This window comes from Fringilla coelebs, assembly GCF_963513975.1.
Source record: "Fringilla coelebs genome assembly, chromosome: 2".
In the NCBI taxonomy this organism is placed as follows: domain Eukaryota; kingdom Metazoa; phylum Chordata; class Aves; order Passeriformes; family Fringillidae; genus Fringilla; species Fringilla coelebs.
Genome location: NC_140029.1, coordinates 92880205 through 92895202, shown reverse-complemented (window position 1 = coordinate 92895202; position 14998 = coordinate 92880205). Strand labels below are relative to the sequence as shown.

Genomic DNA, 14998 nt, shown 5'->3' with positions numbered 1-14998 from the left:
AAAATCCACCATCCACCATCAAAGATACGGGGTTTGAAGTCACTTGCCCCAAATCAGAGCAGCTCAGGGGCAACAGGTGCCTCATGAACCTGCCTGGTGCTCCACCACACCACCCTGCTCCTCTCTGCCTTCTGAATAACTCCAGCAACACCCCAAGAAAAAGAAAAGAAAGAGATCCAAGCCCTAGAGCAGCAGCAGCAGCAACAGCAGCAGCAGCAGTTGTGCAGCCTTGCCCTGCACCGAGTGTCTCAGGGAAAGATGCTCAGATGGCTGCATCCTCCCCAGCTATAAATAGGGCTCTGGTAGAACTCCAACCTAGTGCAGGAGAAACACCCAGTCAGAGGATCTGCTTGTGTCTGTGTGTGTGTGTGTGCCTGTGTGTGTCTGTGTATGCTGAGGTGGGGGGAAGAACTGCAAAAAAAAAAAGAGAAATGCTTCCTAGCCCACACCCTCACTCAACCATCCCCTTGCCTGGGCTGGTGGCTGTGCCTTCATCTCACCCCCCAGCCTGTCCCATGTCTCCCCACACCCAGTTCCAGTGCACAGTACTCCCTAATCCAACAGTGGAGCCAGGGCCATGGGAAGCTGGGGCTGTGCAGCCTTCCCTGCCCCAACACAGGTCATCATCCTCTTGGAAACAAAACAGCAACAACAATGGAAAAAAAAATAATATATATATATATATATCTCCCCAACCTCCCTGAAAGACCCAAATGGATGGAATCAGTCCCCAGCAAAACCAACAGGAAATAAAAGCAAAAGCTCCCCCCAGGGTCAGGCTCGAGTGCATGTCCCAGCTGGGGCCCAGCAGCCCGGGAGCACGCCCCGACCTCCCTGCTCCTCCGGCCTTGGCACATCTGTGGTGTCCATTGGCACGAGGAGCTCCAGCAGCTGGAGGGAAAGCGGCTTGGCCAGGGCTGTCCCACCAGCTGGCAGCAGCCTCGAGAGGGGAGGGCAGGTGGAGAGGTAAGTGTGTGACCTCCCCATCGCCTCGCTGCCTTTCAGGAAGGAGTAGGGTCTCTTCGCCCCACCGGGAATGAGAGGCCCCTTGCTCAGCTCTCAGCCGCCCACACGGTCCTACACCAGGGAGCCAGCCCGGCTCTGGGCGGGCACCATGACGGGGACAGCCCCGATCCGCTCCAGCGTGGCCTGGCTGACTGCATAGGAACGGGTGTGCGGCGGCCGTGGCTTCCTGCTGACCGAGCCATTGCTCCGGATCACCTCCTGAGGCGACGGCGCCGTGCTGGCCGTCACCACCAGTGTCTTAGGGGGAGCCGGGGATGGGTGGCCGCCGTTGGCATAGACAGGGCGGGCACTCGTGCTCCCTGAGCGGGAGAAGGGCGGCTGGTGAGCATCGTTGCTGTTGCTGAAGCGGGTGAAGGAGTCTGTGGCGTGGTTGGCTTTGGGGTCGTTCCAGTAGCGGCTGTTGTAGGTGTTGGAGGAGGTGAGGGTGTCGTTCTCTGACGAGGACGCGTCAGCGTGGAACGTCTTTGCGGCAGAGGAGCATTTGGGTGGCAGTTCATCCTCCCTGGGAAGAAGAAGGTGTAAGGGCATATGGAGGACCCTGGCCCACTTATCCAACACCCCCACCCCTAACTACCATGCTGGGGTCATCAATTCAAGGAGAAGGACAGCACCAATGTGAATCAGCATTGCTCCTTGGCCTGTTCGCTCATCCCTCTCTGCAGGACCTACCTGCGTGCTCCATGTGCCAAATTTGCACTGAGGCAAATGACCCATGCTCATGGGTCTACAAAAACAGGCAGTGCCAGATGGTGATACCTGTGACTGTAACCTCTGTGACCGGAGACTATCACAGTTCCAGAGCTTTTCAGCTATTACTGTATGGCATTATGGGTCAGAATTCCCACCACATCACTCTCCTACAGAGCTAACAACATAAAGTCCCATCCCTCTTGCTGGCAGAGGGATTAAAGGCATTAAAGGCAATACTGAAAACAAAATGTGTTGTTACCATTTTTCATTTTCTCCCTCCATTTTCTAAATACATATGGACATCTTCCCCTGACCCGGGGGAATGCACCCAGGATTAACAAAAATGAGGTTTCCAATTTCACTCCTGTCAGCCACAGCTTTTGCTTGGAGGTTCCCCATCACCAGCTTTCCCTGACCCTTACCTTATCTCATTGGGAATTTCCTCCTCTTCTTCTTCTTTGTGTTTATTTTTCCAGTAGAACAGTGCTACAGCCACCAACACAATGCAAACAACGAGCACAACGGCACCTGTGGCCACCGCTCCTGCAATCAGGCCGATGCTCCGTGGGTGGGCTGTGGAGATGATTGAACAGAGCATGGAGAAGAAATCAGGCATGGGCTGTGGCCATCTGTAAGCACATGAAACTGCCGTGGCTTGGGAGGGGAGAGAGGCAATGTTCTCATTCCAGGGCATGATTGTCTTCTGATAGAGAAGCATGTGGTGGCTCACAGCAAACATGGTTACACACCTTACTGTCACAAGACAGAAACAGGTGGCCAAGCCTCCCCTAGCAAAATACTTACGTGCAATGACTTGCAGGTCCAGAAGGCAAGTGCTGGTTCCAATGGCATTTGAAGCCACACATTGGTAAAGACCTGAGGACACAGTGCTGATATTTCGGAGAGTGACAGTGCCCTGGACTTGGTCTAGTCAGAGAGAAAAGAAGGATTTAAATCCCTCCCCCGCTTGAGGAAAACCATGAAAAGGCAAAGCCAGCAAATAGAGAATTTTGGTGTGAGACTATTAAGAGAGAAATAAATTAGGAAATAACCTTTAGATGGAAGCATTGTGCGTGCACATACACACACAGAGACAAGATTAGGCCTTAAGGAGCTTACACTAGATGTTTCTTTCTTTTCTTAGAGAGGAATTTCTGCAGATGAAAGCTTGGGACTCTCAGCATTGTGCGAGAACAGGGAAGAAAGAGATGCGAAATTACCTACACTCAGATCTACTTGTTGAATTCAGTCTTGCTCTGCAGAACCCCTACTCTCCCATCCCTGGGCTCCCCATCTCCTGCTCTGCCAATATTCCTCATTCCTGAATTATATGAAACTGAAAGGTGGCATATTCTTAAAATACAGCAAGATAGAGGGCAAAAGTACAGCTATCAGTATTTGATCAGGACACCTAGGCTAAGGAAACCCAAGGATGGGACTTGAGGCTGGGAAACACCAGTTTGATCAGAGCCCTGCTTCTCCATACATCTGAAAAGCAGCTCTGGCAGTAATTTACTGGGGGACTGTGGCATCAGTTCCTGATGGAGAACTGTGAGAAGCTGGCCGTATTTTCCCGGGATGATTCTGCCTCTCTTTTCCCTGCTTCCATTCTATAAGTCCTTCATTTGGTTTAAAATTCAGGTGAATTGGCAGCAGAAATTTCCAGCCACATGCCAACATCTAGAAATCATTCTCTCTCTCTTCCATTCAACCCAATCCTCGTTTTTCAATGGGGAACATGCTTCTGGACCAAAACAACCACAAAAATTTAAGTGGCCTCTGGAGGGTACCCCATCCACCGTGGGCTTTAGGAATCTTCGTTCCAATAAAGGGACCATGCAAATGATGGCAGAGGCTCAATGAGCTATGCCACCTCTGGCAGCTCAGACAAGGGACAGCCCAGGCTGCCACCTGGGAAATAAGAGGATAATCAACAGAATGAGCACCTTGTGTGGCAGTTGGGGGCAACTTGGGGACATTGTCCAGTTTCTCCCAGAGGTATGTTGGCCGGGGGATGCCTTCTTCTGAGCTGCAGGTCAGTGTGATATCGCTGCCCACGTCCAGGGACCCCTGGATTCTGCAAAGCGGGGCAGAAGGAGGAACTGCGAGAGAAGAGGGGAAGGTGATAGCAAATCAGGAAATGTGACCAAACAGTGGAATGCAAGCTAATTTTGGACATGTGCTGCTGGGGAAAGCAAGGACAGAGGCATGAGCTGTCAAGGGGACAAGAAGGAGGCAGCAGACTGTTTGAGGAGAGACAATTCACACAAAGATTCCTGACCCACCAGCCCACTGGGGTTACAGACTACTGCTGACTTTCACAGGATCCAGTTCTCTTAGATCCCTCCCTTGAAAAAAAGGTGAGTATTTCTGTCTTTGAGAAAACATGGATGGTGAAAGTTAACAGACCTGCAGACAAAATTTACTGTGATTGGGTTTTGCTTTGATATCCCTATAATGGCATGCACTTTGGAGTATTTAGCATCAATGGGAGCATCCAGAACTAAACAGATTTCATGGAAAGGAAGCAAAGATAAAAAGTCATTCTCTCCTCCTGTTGCTATGCACCAAACCCCTTAAGCTCCATTCAGCCCTTCAGGATGCCCTCATACTTTATCCCTGCTACTTTGCAACTCCCTATCACAATACCACCGCAAAAACTTTCTCTCCACCATATCTTAAAACTTCATTACACACTGCCTGCATATGAAGTCTATGTGCCCTACAAACTCCCACAGTATCCACAAGGCAGCCCATTCCTCACCACAGGATGTCTGTGGGCTCAAAGGCACAAGTGTCGTGTTGCTCATGATGCACTGTCATGCACAGAGGTCCCCTTGTCCCTGCCCTACCCCCACCTTCTTCCCACAAAATACCAATAAACACACCCAAGACAGTAAGTCCAATGACTCCAATATTCCTGACGCCTCGGTCAGGAAGATTGTTGACCAAACACTGGTAGGTGCCAGTATCCGACAGCTGAGTGTTGTTGATGAAGATGGAGGCACTGGTGGTTGGCATTGTCACAGCAAACCCCACTCGCCCGTAGAACTGGGGTGCACCACCAAAGATCTGACCCCCTTGGTAGAGAATAACCTGGAAAAGAAAGGAAGGCTCAAACAACATTCTGCAGGAGCTGAGCAAGGAGGAAGAACAGCAAACAAAACATGAGCTTTCAAAGCCAAAAGGACTAGTTACTAAAAGATCTCTGAATAAGCAAACCTCAATATACATCCCTAGCACAGGTATTTTTTCCAAAACAGGAACACACTCTGTAGCCCATTTTACGTCAATAAAAATGTTCATAAAGGTAACAGACCAGAAAGATACTCAAATCTTCTGGTGTAGGTGGATTGGCAACACCAGCCTCCTTCATATGATAGTCATTAGCAGCCTGGACAGGATCAATGTACAGAAGCAGAGGCTCTCTGCAGGTCATTGAATACCTTGATGAAAAGCATCTGTCCAGTGGACAGTATCACTTTGAGTCTCCATCAGTAGGATGCTGCCATGATTTGACACTGCTTACTGAAGATCTTTGGCATGAGCTGGATGACAGGCAGTGCAACCTTTGAACCTGCACAGCCTCTGCCAGTCAGACTGTGCTCAGACCAAGTCCCTGAGGAACAAGTATTCTTCAGTGCAGGTTCTCACACTGAATACAAAATGTGACCAGGGCAGTGTGACCCAAGATGTATTTCAGAGAAATAGCGTTCTTCTGTTGTCAGAGTATGTGGGCAAAAAACAGGCCAGCATATCTCAGGTTATGATTCCTGTGCCCACCATTATATACTCTCATTTGCTAGTATTCATAAGAATGGACTTGCAAAAGCTACAGGCAGTGAAAAAAATAAGAAGGGAAGTAAAAGGGATGATTAGTCTATGAGAATTATGTGTCAGAGGACATTTTACATAGATTTCACAAGTTAAAGCTGCAGCTACTCCCAGGCCCTCCAAATTCCACATCCAGTGCACCAAAACCTGGATTACATCTCCTGTGCTCTTTTGAACACGCAAACCACCAGAGGCCCAGGGCAGCAAAACAGTATCACATGTACTTGCCCCAGCTGCACATGCAGACAAGGACACACTGTGCATCTGTTAACAAAACACTGAAGAAAACAGATTCATGTGATACCCAGAGGGCATGTTCAGCAGTGAAGGGACAATGAAGTTCTGGGACAACTGTAGACTCAGCATTTTAGAGGGCCTACATCCAGAACACAGTGGGGAACAGGAAAGCCCCAAGAAAATACCTGCTCCCGTAAGCAGAGACCCACCTGTTGAGGCTGGTTGGCGTTGGAAAGAGGAATGACCATCCAGATGACATTAAGGTTAGTGAGAGCAGCGTTCGTGGTGAAGGTGCAGGGCAACACTGCTGTCTGGCCTCGGGCAACCTGGATACTCCCTGAACTGACTGACACCTCCAGAGGACACACCAGACCTGGAAAGAGAAGGACGCATAGTTCAAGCATTTCAGGAGAAGGACGCGCAGTTCAAAGCGCTGCAGGTGGTCCCATACACTTGCAGGTCACAAAAGAGTTTCCCATTCCTACACAACTGTACCCTACTACATCAGTCTAAAAGGAATTATATTCCTTCCTCACAGATCACTCCGCTCTCATGCAGACATTTTTTACAGACAAATGTAGATATGTGGTCCTTTTAAGTGTGGGCACTCTAGTTTCAGAGCTTCTGAGAACAGCAGGGATTTTTTTTGGCAACAGGTAAAGGGCTATAAGAACAACCAAGCTGTGTCTAAGAGAAAGAGATATGTTTTCAAACTCATCAATCTTAATGATACCCAGCACCAGGGAATGAGAAAAAGGAACTGCAATATTAACCAAGAAACACAGTTCTCCTCCAACTTCTATGCCTCATAAAGTACAGCAAGACCAGAAGTATATTAACAATATTTTTAATTTAAAGGGCTAAAAGTTGAAATATTTTCCAGTCCAGTCATTTCTATTTAGGTGATGAAAAATTACTATTGCTACTGGAGGATCTCATCAAATCTCATTTTTTTTCCAGAATTTCCACCATTCACTTCTTTGCATTCCACATAGACTGGACAAAGACAAAGCCTGATAAGCCCCAGCTTCTTTCTAGTACAGCAGCTCAAGGCTGCCATTTTAAGACTGCAAGTCACACAGGGAAATACCTCTGTTCCTACCACCAAAATCTTGTCAAATGAAACTAACCAAGGGGTCTCCACCACCACTTTGAGTTGCCCTAAAATGCTTTAAACCAGTTTTCTCCACAAAATCAAAATATTGACTACAAAAACCTCTGTCTCTATATGACAGCTCACTATTTTCTTGTTCAAAGCGTGTGCAAGAGTGCTGGAGAAGAAGGCAAGGAGTTTTCAAGCTCCAAGGCAACAGCAGAATACTGCTAACATCCAGGTCTGTCTGCAGACCACCCTATTCTCTTGCTGAACCCAGGAAGGGCTGCCTGCAAAGTTTCTATTTTCTGCCAAGAGACAGTGGTTTGCTGAAGGTGAAATGCTTCATGAGAAGAGTTTTCTATTGGAACTACCAAGATATTGAACAGGCTGATGTCCAACAAAAAGGTGAGTGTCCCCACATGTTTGTCTGCTGAGATCCTTCCCAGACTGCCTAGTGTAGAAAGGCAGCATCAGAGCCTGGAAGTGCTGAGCTTCAGATGCTATAAACCCAAAGATTGTAGCACCTGCACAGCCTTCCATGTGTTCTGGTGTTTGAACCAACTGCTCCAGAGTTGCAGTACTCCAAGACTTGGCAAATACTCAGCTGCCTTTTCCAAACTTCCATTCCTTCGTCCACATCTCCTACCTTTAAAGTCCCAATTAGTTCGGAGAGGCTCAGAAATGCTTCAGAACAGAGTCAGACAAAATTTCACTTCAACCTCTTCAAGGGAAGCTCACAAGTTTATTACTTTATGGGAAAAAAGCACCCCATGTCTGACTTCCCTCATTTTCTTGAAACTTACTTAAAAATATGGACCGTTTTGGAAACTCCTAGGGAAACAGTTAATCTCCAGTGCTAACATCTCAGAGAATTAGGTGGCTGGATGAGAAACAGCTGGTGGAAGCTTAATCCATCAATCTCCTCTGCAAGTCTGTCAGTAGCCAGCAAAAGTAAATAACTTGAAGAGCCAGTAAAAAGCATCACCTTTATCACAAGGCATCTGCCTTCCAGCTGTGTCTGTGGGCAACAGGCTGAGAATGGATTTGGACTCCTCATTTTCTAATGGCTGGCCAAGCAGCGGCAGTAGCCCAAAGCCCAGAAGTGATCCACGTCAACTTTGGAGATCTCTCTTGCTGAATGTTACTCCAACAAGGAATTGTCTTTTCTGCAGGCTGAAATTTGAAGGCTGTCTTGCCATGACTACTCATCCAGTCTAGCATCATGAATGTGCTAACCAGTGTGCAGGGAGTCACAATGATTTGAACATCTATTGGATTGACCTCTCTCTCCTACATGGTGCGGGAAGATCCTCTGTTATGTCTAGTGTATATTTAATGAGATCCTCTCCAGGAGAGGAAAAGAAACTACTCATCCCATTTGGAAAAGCACTATGTGTTTTTCAGCTTCATTCCTTATCCCTTCCACTTTGCATTCCATGAAAAACCCACACATTCAAATTCTTGTCATTCAGGAAAAGTAATACTTAAGTGTGAGTGTTCCAATTTACTGGAAAAGTCAGACTTTGCAGTTTGCTTTGCAGGATTAGTTACTTCAATCACTCAGTCATCAAGATGATGAGGTTTTCATGTCTAATCACCCTCTTCCTACTCCTAATATTTATTATTCGTTGATTGTAAACATCCTGCAGAATAATAAAAACACTAAAATAGAACATGCATAATTTATTCACCGTAAAAATACTTTTTGCTACATTTGAGAACTTTGCTATGTACTCATGAGCAATTTTAAAAATGAAAGAAAACACATATTCCGTTTTCTCTGCCAGTACCCCTCTCTTATGCTGCAACACCCTACAGCCCACACTATCTCCCTTTCCTTTCAAGGCACCACAGCATCCCTTTTAATTTGAGTGCCACGGAGCAGGGAAGCACTAAGGAGGAGCTGAGGTCTCCGTTCACTCTCTTGTCAAGGGGAGCTGCTTTGAACCTGGCTTGCAAGATGAGCTCCCCCAACACACACACCTCACTGTCCTATCTCTGCCTTGTTAAACCACCAGGCAAGCCAGCTCCTCAGGCTTGCCTTTACCTCAAGCAGCCCAGGACATGCCAACTGCTCCTTGGCCCTTTTTTTGGCTCTTTTGGTGCACAAGGCAGGTGGCACTTAAAGACTCATTTTGTTAAGCTGAGTGGCACCTGCAGGGCTACAGCTGGGGAAAACACACACAGCCACTTCTGAGAAGGAAGAGTGAACAAGGCATGAGGAAAGGTAGGCAAAGTCCTCTTCCAGCAGGATGAACAGGGAGTTAGGGTGCTGTGTTAGCACAGCATTGGGCAGGCAGTACTGTAAATTGACTCCTTTCCCAGTGAGACGGCCGAAAGAGCAAAGACCAAATCCTCTTCAGAAGCTGCACCATCTCAAGACTACAAATGTAACATTTACACATGCACTTGTCCATCTATGCAGGTATCTTTGTGACTGCATTCTTCCACACATTTAACGGTCATGGCCCAAAACACAGATGGACACATGCAAAGTCACATACACTTAAAAACTTGTATGCCCAGGGTGACACCTACTAGGAAAACTCAACCAAATTATTCGTGTTTAAACATTTCAAAATTGGGCATTGCAAAAATGTGGGTTTGTATTAATGCAAGAGAAGGGAGGCAGAGGAGAGAGGAGAAAAGAGATTTCAAATTTAGCATATCTATTGGGATAAGGATTTTCCAATGCAGCCTAAGGAATGAGGACTTCAATTCCCTTGAGTAGATATAAATGCAAATATAGATATATGCACACACATACAGCCTACTAAGTCAAATTACACATAAGAGATCAGAAAAATCAAGCAAAGGATGTTGTAAGAAGTCTCCTTCTGCAAAGTTACACAATCCAGGTATTTTCTAAGCATTCAGAAAGTTTAATGACTTCAGAGAGACAAAGAATCGATCACCACCAAATCATCTCTCAGAATTGGATTACAATGGCCATTACATTCTCTCTTGTGACTGCAGTCTCCTCCTTACTTAGTAATTAAGCAGCCCTGTAAGCAGCATGCCCAGAGGATGAGCAGGGCACACCACCGTCAGCAGAAAGAGGAATGAGCCCTTCCTGTACGTAGGACACTTTGATCTTGGCTTGATTCAGCAAACAGCGTTCTCCTTTGATCCTGAGGCAGCAAGCTCCCATCACTAATTAGAAAGGATGCTCCATTTTTCTGTCCCCTATCAGCAAACCAGTCAGCAGAAGAATGTTTTGGCTGCAGAGGCTCTTTCAGAATTTCTTCACATTTTTAGGATCAAGTAATTATTCTGGCAACAGAACTGATTCCATTTTTGATGGCTCGCTGCTGCTGCTTTTCCAAGTAGCTGCTTTTCTAGCTCCCTCCCTGCTAAGCAGGAAGGAGTCTATGTAGGCAATTTATACATCATGACACAAGCACATAGGACACAGTCCCACAGCACGCATTGCCCTCCCTGGTGGGTGTAAGGACGAGTCAGATGCTGCCACATTTTCTAGCTGCCCTAGAGGGGTTGCAAGTTTCACAGAGCCTTCAGAATATACCAGATACCATGAAGCTGGAAAAACATGGGCAAATCTAAGCACTTTGACTCATTCTAAGTTGGTAGAAAAATATTCCCAGCTCCCACTTGCTGCCACGCCTTTCTTCCAGAGATCACCAGCAGAATCAGCAGCTTTTGGCACTTGCTAGCAGCAAAGTCCTGATACCCACAGGTAGAGACCAGAGTAAAGGTTCACCCTGCAGTGCTGGCAAGCCAGGGAAGCAAATGGCCAGGGGAGGAAGGAGGGAAGAAGGTGTGAAAGGGATGAAAGAAACCCTCAACTGTGTGCATTCTGCATCTCCAGACCCCAAGGGAAAATGTGCAGGAATGTGTGTCACTGTGGGGAAAGTGAGAATAAAGCTTCAAGCTGATTCAGCTTGCATCCTAAACCCAGGGAATGGCTGGAATGGCTCCTGCCTGTCCCAGCGCAATTAGCAATCCTGCTGCCACATGCTGGGGAAGATACCTTTGGCAGTGTGACATTTTGGGTCCCTTGTTAGAGAGGCAAAGATGAGGTCACACAGAAGTTTTAAGAATAGGGTAGAAGCACAGTGTTCCATCTGGCAACCGGAGGCAATGGAGGGAGAAACTGCAGAGCAGTCTTTTTCCTGAGATGAAAGGAAAAGATCAAGTTGCTGTGCCTTTTGCCTGCCTCACATTTCTGAGTCTGGGACCAAAGCTACCCCCTGTGCTTAAGAAGAGAATTGTCTTCCACCCTGAATCAGGTGAGGTATGCTGCCAACCCAACACACTGAGCAGCAGCAAAACCTACAGCCCAGGAAGGAGTGACTCACAGCAGGAGGAGACGGGAACAGAAGCAGGCAGTACACCTGCTGCCTCTGCAGCAAGCACTCAAAAGTCCCTGAAGGAGCCTGGCTTGCAGTTGCAAACACAGCAAACACTGAAGTCATCCAGCATGATATGACAGCATCCAAACTGGCTGCTAAGCAAGATGCTTGAATACTGGTCTTGCCCATTCTCACCAGGGACTGTGTATCCTGCTTCATTCTGGACATGGTACACTTGCTAGGTCAGAGTCTATCTAACCAAACACAGTATTTACCCAGCCTAGTGTCTGGAGGCAGCTTGCAGTAGACTCCACCCTGCTTGGGGAACCAACATCACCAGGCACTGCAATGGAGCACAGATCTGAATTTATGCCCAGCTAAATTTCCAGTTCATTAAGGATATTCTACCACGGAAAAACTTCCAGACTCCAAAGTCATTCTGCAGGGAAGGTATTTAGGACAGATTCACACTGTCATAGTAGACTGCATCCTGGGTCCAAGGTGCCCTAGCACAAATTTTCCTGGGAAGGATGCTTGGTAGAAACCTCCTTGGAACAATAATAGTGGGAGTAATGGAGTGAAGGAAGGGCTCCAGCAAACAACAGCCCCTCTGTCAGCTCACAGCAAGATGGCAAAGTTTGCTCCAGACATTCCATAGCGGGATTGCTTCTGTGCCCCAGTTTGAGGGCACATGTTATACAAGTGGCTGACAGGTCTAGCAATGGGATAGTAACCTGTGGGAGACAATGGAACAGTGTATAAGGCAAAATAATTTCCAACACTTTTCTTCCTATCTTTGCGGGCTCTGCAGGACAGACTGGAACAAACAGTAGGAAAACCATCCCATCTAACATGGTTTAGAGCAAGATCTCTGTAAAACAGGTATTAAAACTATACTGATGCTGACTTTTCCTCTGAGGTGTTTGTAGTGTTAGCATTCCTGTTAAATGCAGATTAATAGGCACCTTTAACCCTGGAGAAACCATCAGACATACCTGGTGGTATCAAGTCATCCCCTCAGCATAGAGCCTCCCAAGTGAAAAGATCCATTTTACTCTAGTAAGAGCAATCTCAGGATTGATGCCCAACCTGTAGGATATGCAGACTAGCAGACACTAATCCAGGGAGAAAACACAGTGTCAGGGTCCTGAGGTTGAGCCCTGCAGTGTTTCTTGCCAAGAACTGGACTAGCTGTTCAGTACCTCTGAAACTGTGCTGATCACACTGATCCGTCTTCCTTACCATTTATAACCTCATCTAAACTAGACAGAAAACTAAGAGAGGAAAATTCCTGCTGATCCACTCCACTCTGGCCTCACCTGCTGACCAGTGAGCAGTAGTCACTACCACCCCTGCCATCTTCTCTTTTGGAAATAAGTCTTTCCCTGCAGGCCAGTTGGGAGGAAGATTTCAAGCAACTGACTGATTTGGATGACATAGAGCATATCTCCCTGTGCTGACCTCCCCAGTCTGCAGCCATAGACAGGATGAAGAATGGACTCTATGACCAAAACAAAGATGGCAGAAGAGCTTTCAGCTCCACATACTTCCAGAATTGTGTCAGTTCCCTTCCATGTCCTGGTCAGAGGAGCTGGATTAGCTCTTGCAGGGGTAGGAAAGGGGCTCTCATGACATACTGAGGAATTTGATTCTTCTGTTTCTGGCAGAGACTCCCTGGATCCTGCTGAGCAAGCCAGACGGCTTCAGGTATCTTCAGAGGATCCCCATTAGTGTGAGACCCTCATGTGCTCAGGTTTAGACCTCAAGAGTTTGATTTGCTGAACTACTGAGTACTCAAACCTACTTGGGAAATCAAGAGGGGCTGTGCTCTCCAGGTAGCAGAGTTCACGCGATATTAAGCTCCCTGAGCACCTGAACTGTGCTTTCCCAATAGATTTTAATGCTTCTGTTTAATTAGTCACAGACTTGAAAAGCAGAAGAAGTTTGTGAACAGTGAGAAGAATATAGTGTTAGAGCAGCTTGTTGGCATGTGCTAAGTGGGAACAAGAACCCAGATCTGTCTTAGAGATGCAGCCTCCATGGGGCCGATGACTCAAATGCTCCTTCCCAGTTCTGGACTCCTGCTGTGATCCCAGTACAGGCCTCTCTTATGTGCTCCTGTCAAGCCTTGCTGAAGCTGCCAGGAGAGCTGCCACCTTTGCAGCTCAAGCAAGCTGGGATGGATGCCTTGCATCTATCTCTGCTGCCTTGCATGCAATATGTGTGCAAGTTAGAGGCAGAAAGACAACTGCATTGTATTATAGCAGGATTATAAAAATACAAAGGAACATTGAGAGGAACAAAAATAGCGTCTACAAAGACATTAGCTAGGATGAAACTAATCAATGGCTGTGCACAGGGCATGCGTTAATCCTCTTTCCATGGTGTAGTGTTGCACTATTAAGTACATTAGGGGAAGTTTAACACTTCCCTCCGATGCATGCAGCACTGGCTGGAAACAGGAACTGCTGCGATCTGAGCTGGCAGTCCTTGAATTCACAGCATTTGCAGAGGACTCAAAGAGCAGCTGCACTTTGGAGGGCAGGTTGGGTTTGGTTTTTTTTTTGCTGTAGCAGATGAGCAAGGCCAGGGGGGACTCAGGGGGGAACAGGAACTCAAGAGCTCAGTCATTTCTCCCCTAAATTGAGAGGGGAGGGGTGGGTAAGGCTATTTCAGCCCCCTCTGTGGGACCATTTGATGTCAATTTTGTCCATCCCTGGCTGTGCTTAGAATCAGAGTCATCAATGACTCATACCCTGGGACTCAGGTGGGCAAATCAGGAGCAGGCGATCTGTCTACAGAAGATAGCTAAAGGCCACACAAAGCAGGATACCCAAGGTACAAACAGAGTGGTGCATCCTTGCAACAGGATGCCAGTCATTTCCCTCTCCTCAGGTCCTTCAGGGATGCCTGAAACAATATTTACCAAATAGCAGGCACAGACAAGGAGGAAAGCAAAAGTTTAACTGGGCACAGAAAGTTATTTCCCTATTCTTTGTCTTTTACAAAACTAAGACTGGAAAACACAGTTCCATTTCCTTCATCTCCTTACTCCTGTGATAGATCAGCTCTGGGGAATCCTGCTGCAGTAACTTAAGGTGTTGTCATCCTCTGCTGTTTGCCTTGTTGGTCAACACAACGTTATTGCCCCAAAGCCAGCAAAAGCTGAAAAGAAGCAGTTCCTCTATCTCACAGCTAGGCATTAAGCAGCATAACCTGCTGAGGAAGGTGTGGGGACATCCTAAATTCCTTTGCTGTGAGAGGGGAAAGCTGCATTGCAGACATGCTGTCCTGTCCTACTCACTGCTACAGCAAAGGCATCATCCTACAGTAAAGGATGTCTAGGAATGAGAACATTTTAAATGAACACAGCCCGTTACTTTAGCTGAAGTGACTTGTGAATGAAAGCTTATCAAACGTTCCTAAAAGTACATTTAAGGTAAGAAACTCAGCTTGAGTTTGCAAAAAGCCTGCAGCAACAGCTCTGAGCTGTAGACTTACCCATTCATCTAGCTGGGATGCCAACATAAACCTCCCACATCCCTCCTCTTAATTATCTTACTGCTTGTCACAGCACACCAGAAATGAAAATTCACCTTTTACATGAAGATTGGTATCTATGTTTCCTAAAAGAGGGAAAATGCACAGAGCTGACTAAGAGCAGTGAAGGTACATATTGGCTTAATTTTTCTGAAACAGGTTGCAAAACCTCACTGAAGTCAGCTCTTAACATTTGAGAAGCTCCACCATGGCCAGCCCTGGTCTCTGAAAGCATCCTCAAGCATCCCTATGGGTATCTGTA

At 46.9% G+C, this 14998-nt stretch overlaps 1 protein-coding gene across 4 annotated transcripts in view; it reads right to left on the bottom strand.

Moving 5' to 3' along the window:
- Positions 1-1077: 1077 nt before the first annotated feature.
- IGSF11 (immunoglobulin superfamily member 11) overlaps positions 1078-14998 on the bottom strand; it is a gene marked incomplete at both ends in the record, with an annotated part of 100930 nt that continues 87009 nt past the window's right edge. Inside the window, 6 exons of one of the 4 annotated variants that reach the window (XM_084226093.1) lie at positions 1078-1528; positions 2139-2289; positions 2521-2643; positions 3663-3818; positions 4605-4812; positions 5997-6160. In XM_084226093.1, the coding sequence (XP_084082219.1) occupies positions 1078-1528; positions 2139-2289; positions 2521-2643; positions 3663-3818; positions 4605-4812; positions 5997-6160 (1253 nt within the window). Of the gene's footprint in view, positions 1529-2138; positions 2290-2520; positions 2644-3662; positions 3819-4604; positions 4813-5996; positions 6161-14998 lie in introns of those variants that run through there. The other 3 variants (XM_084226095.1, XM_084226096.1, XM_084226094.1) reach the window with 3 other exon arrangements.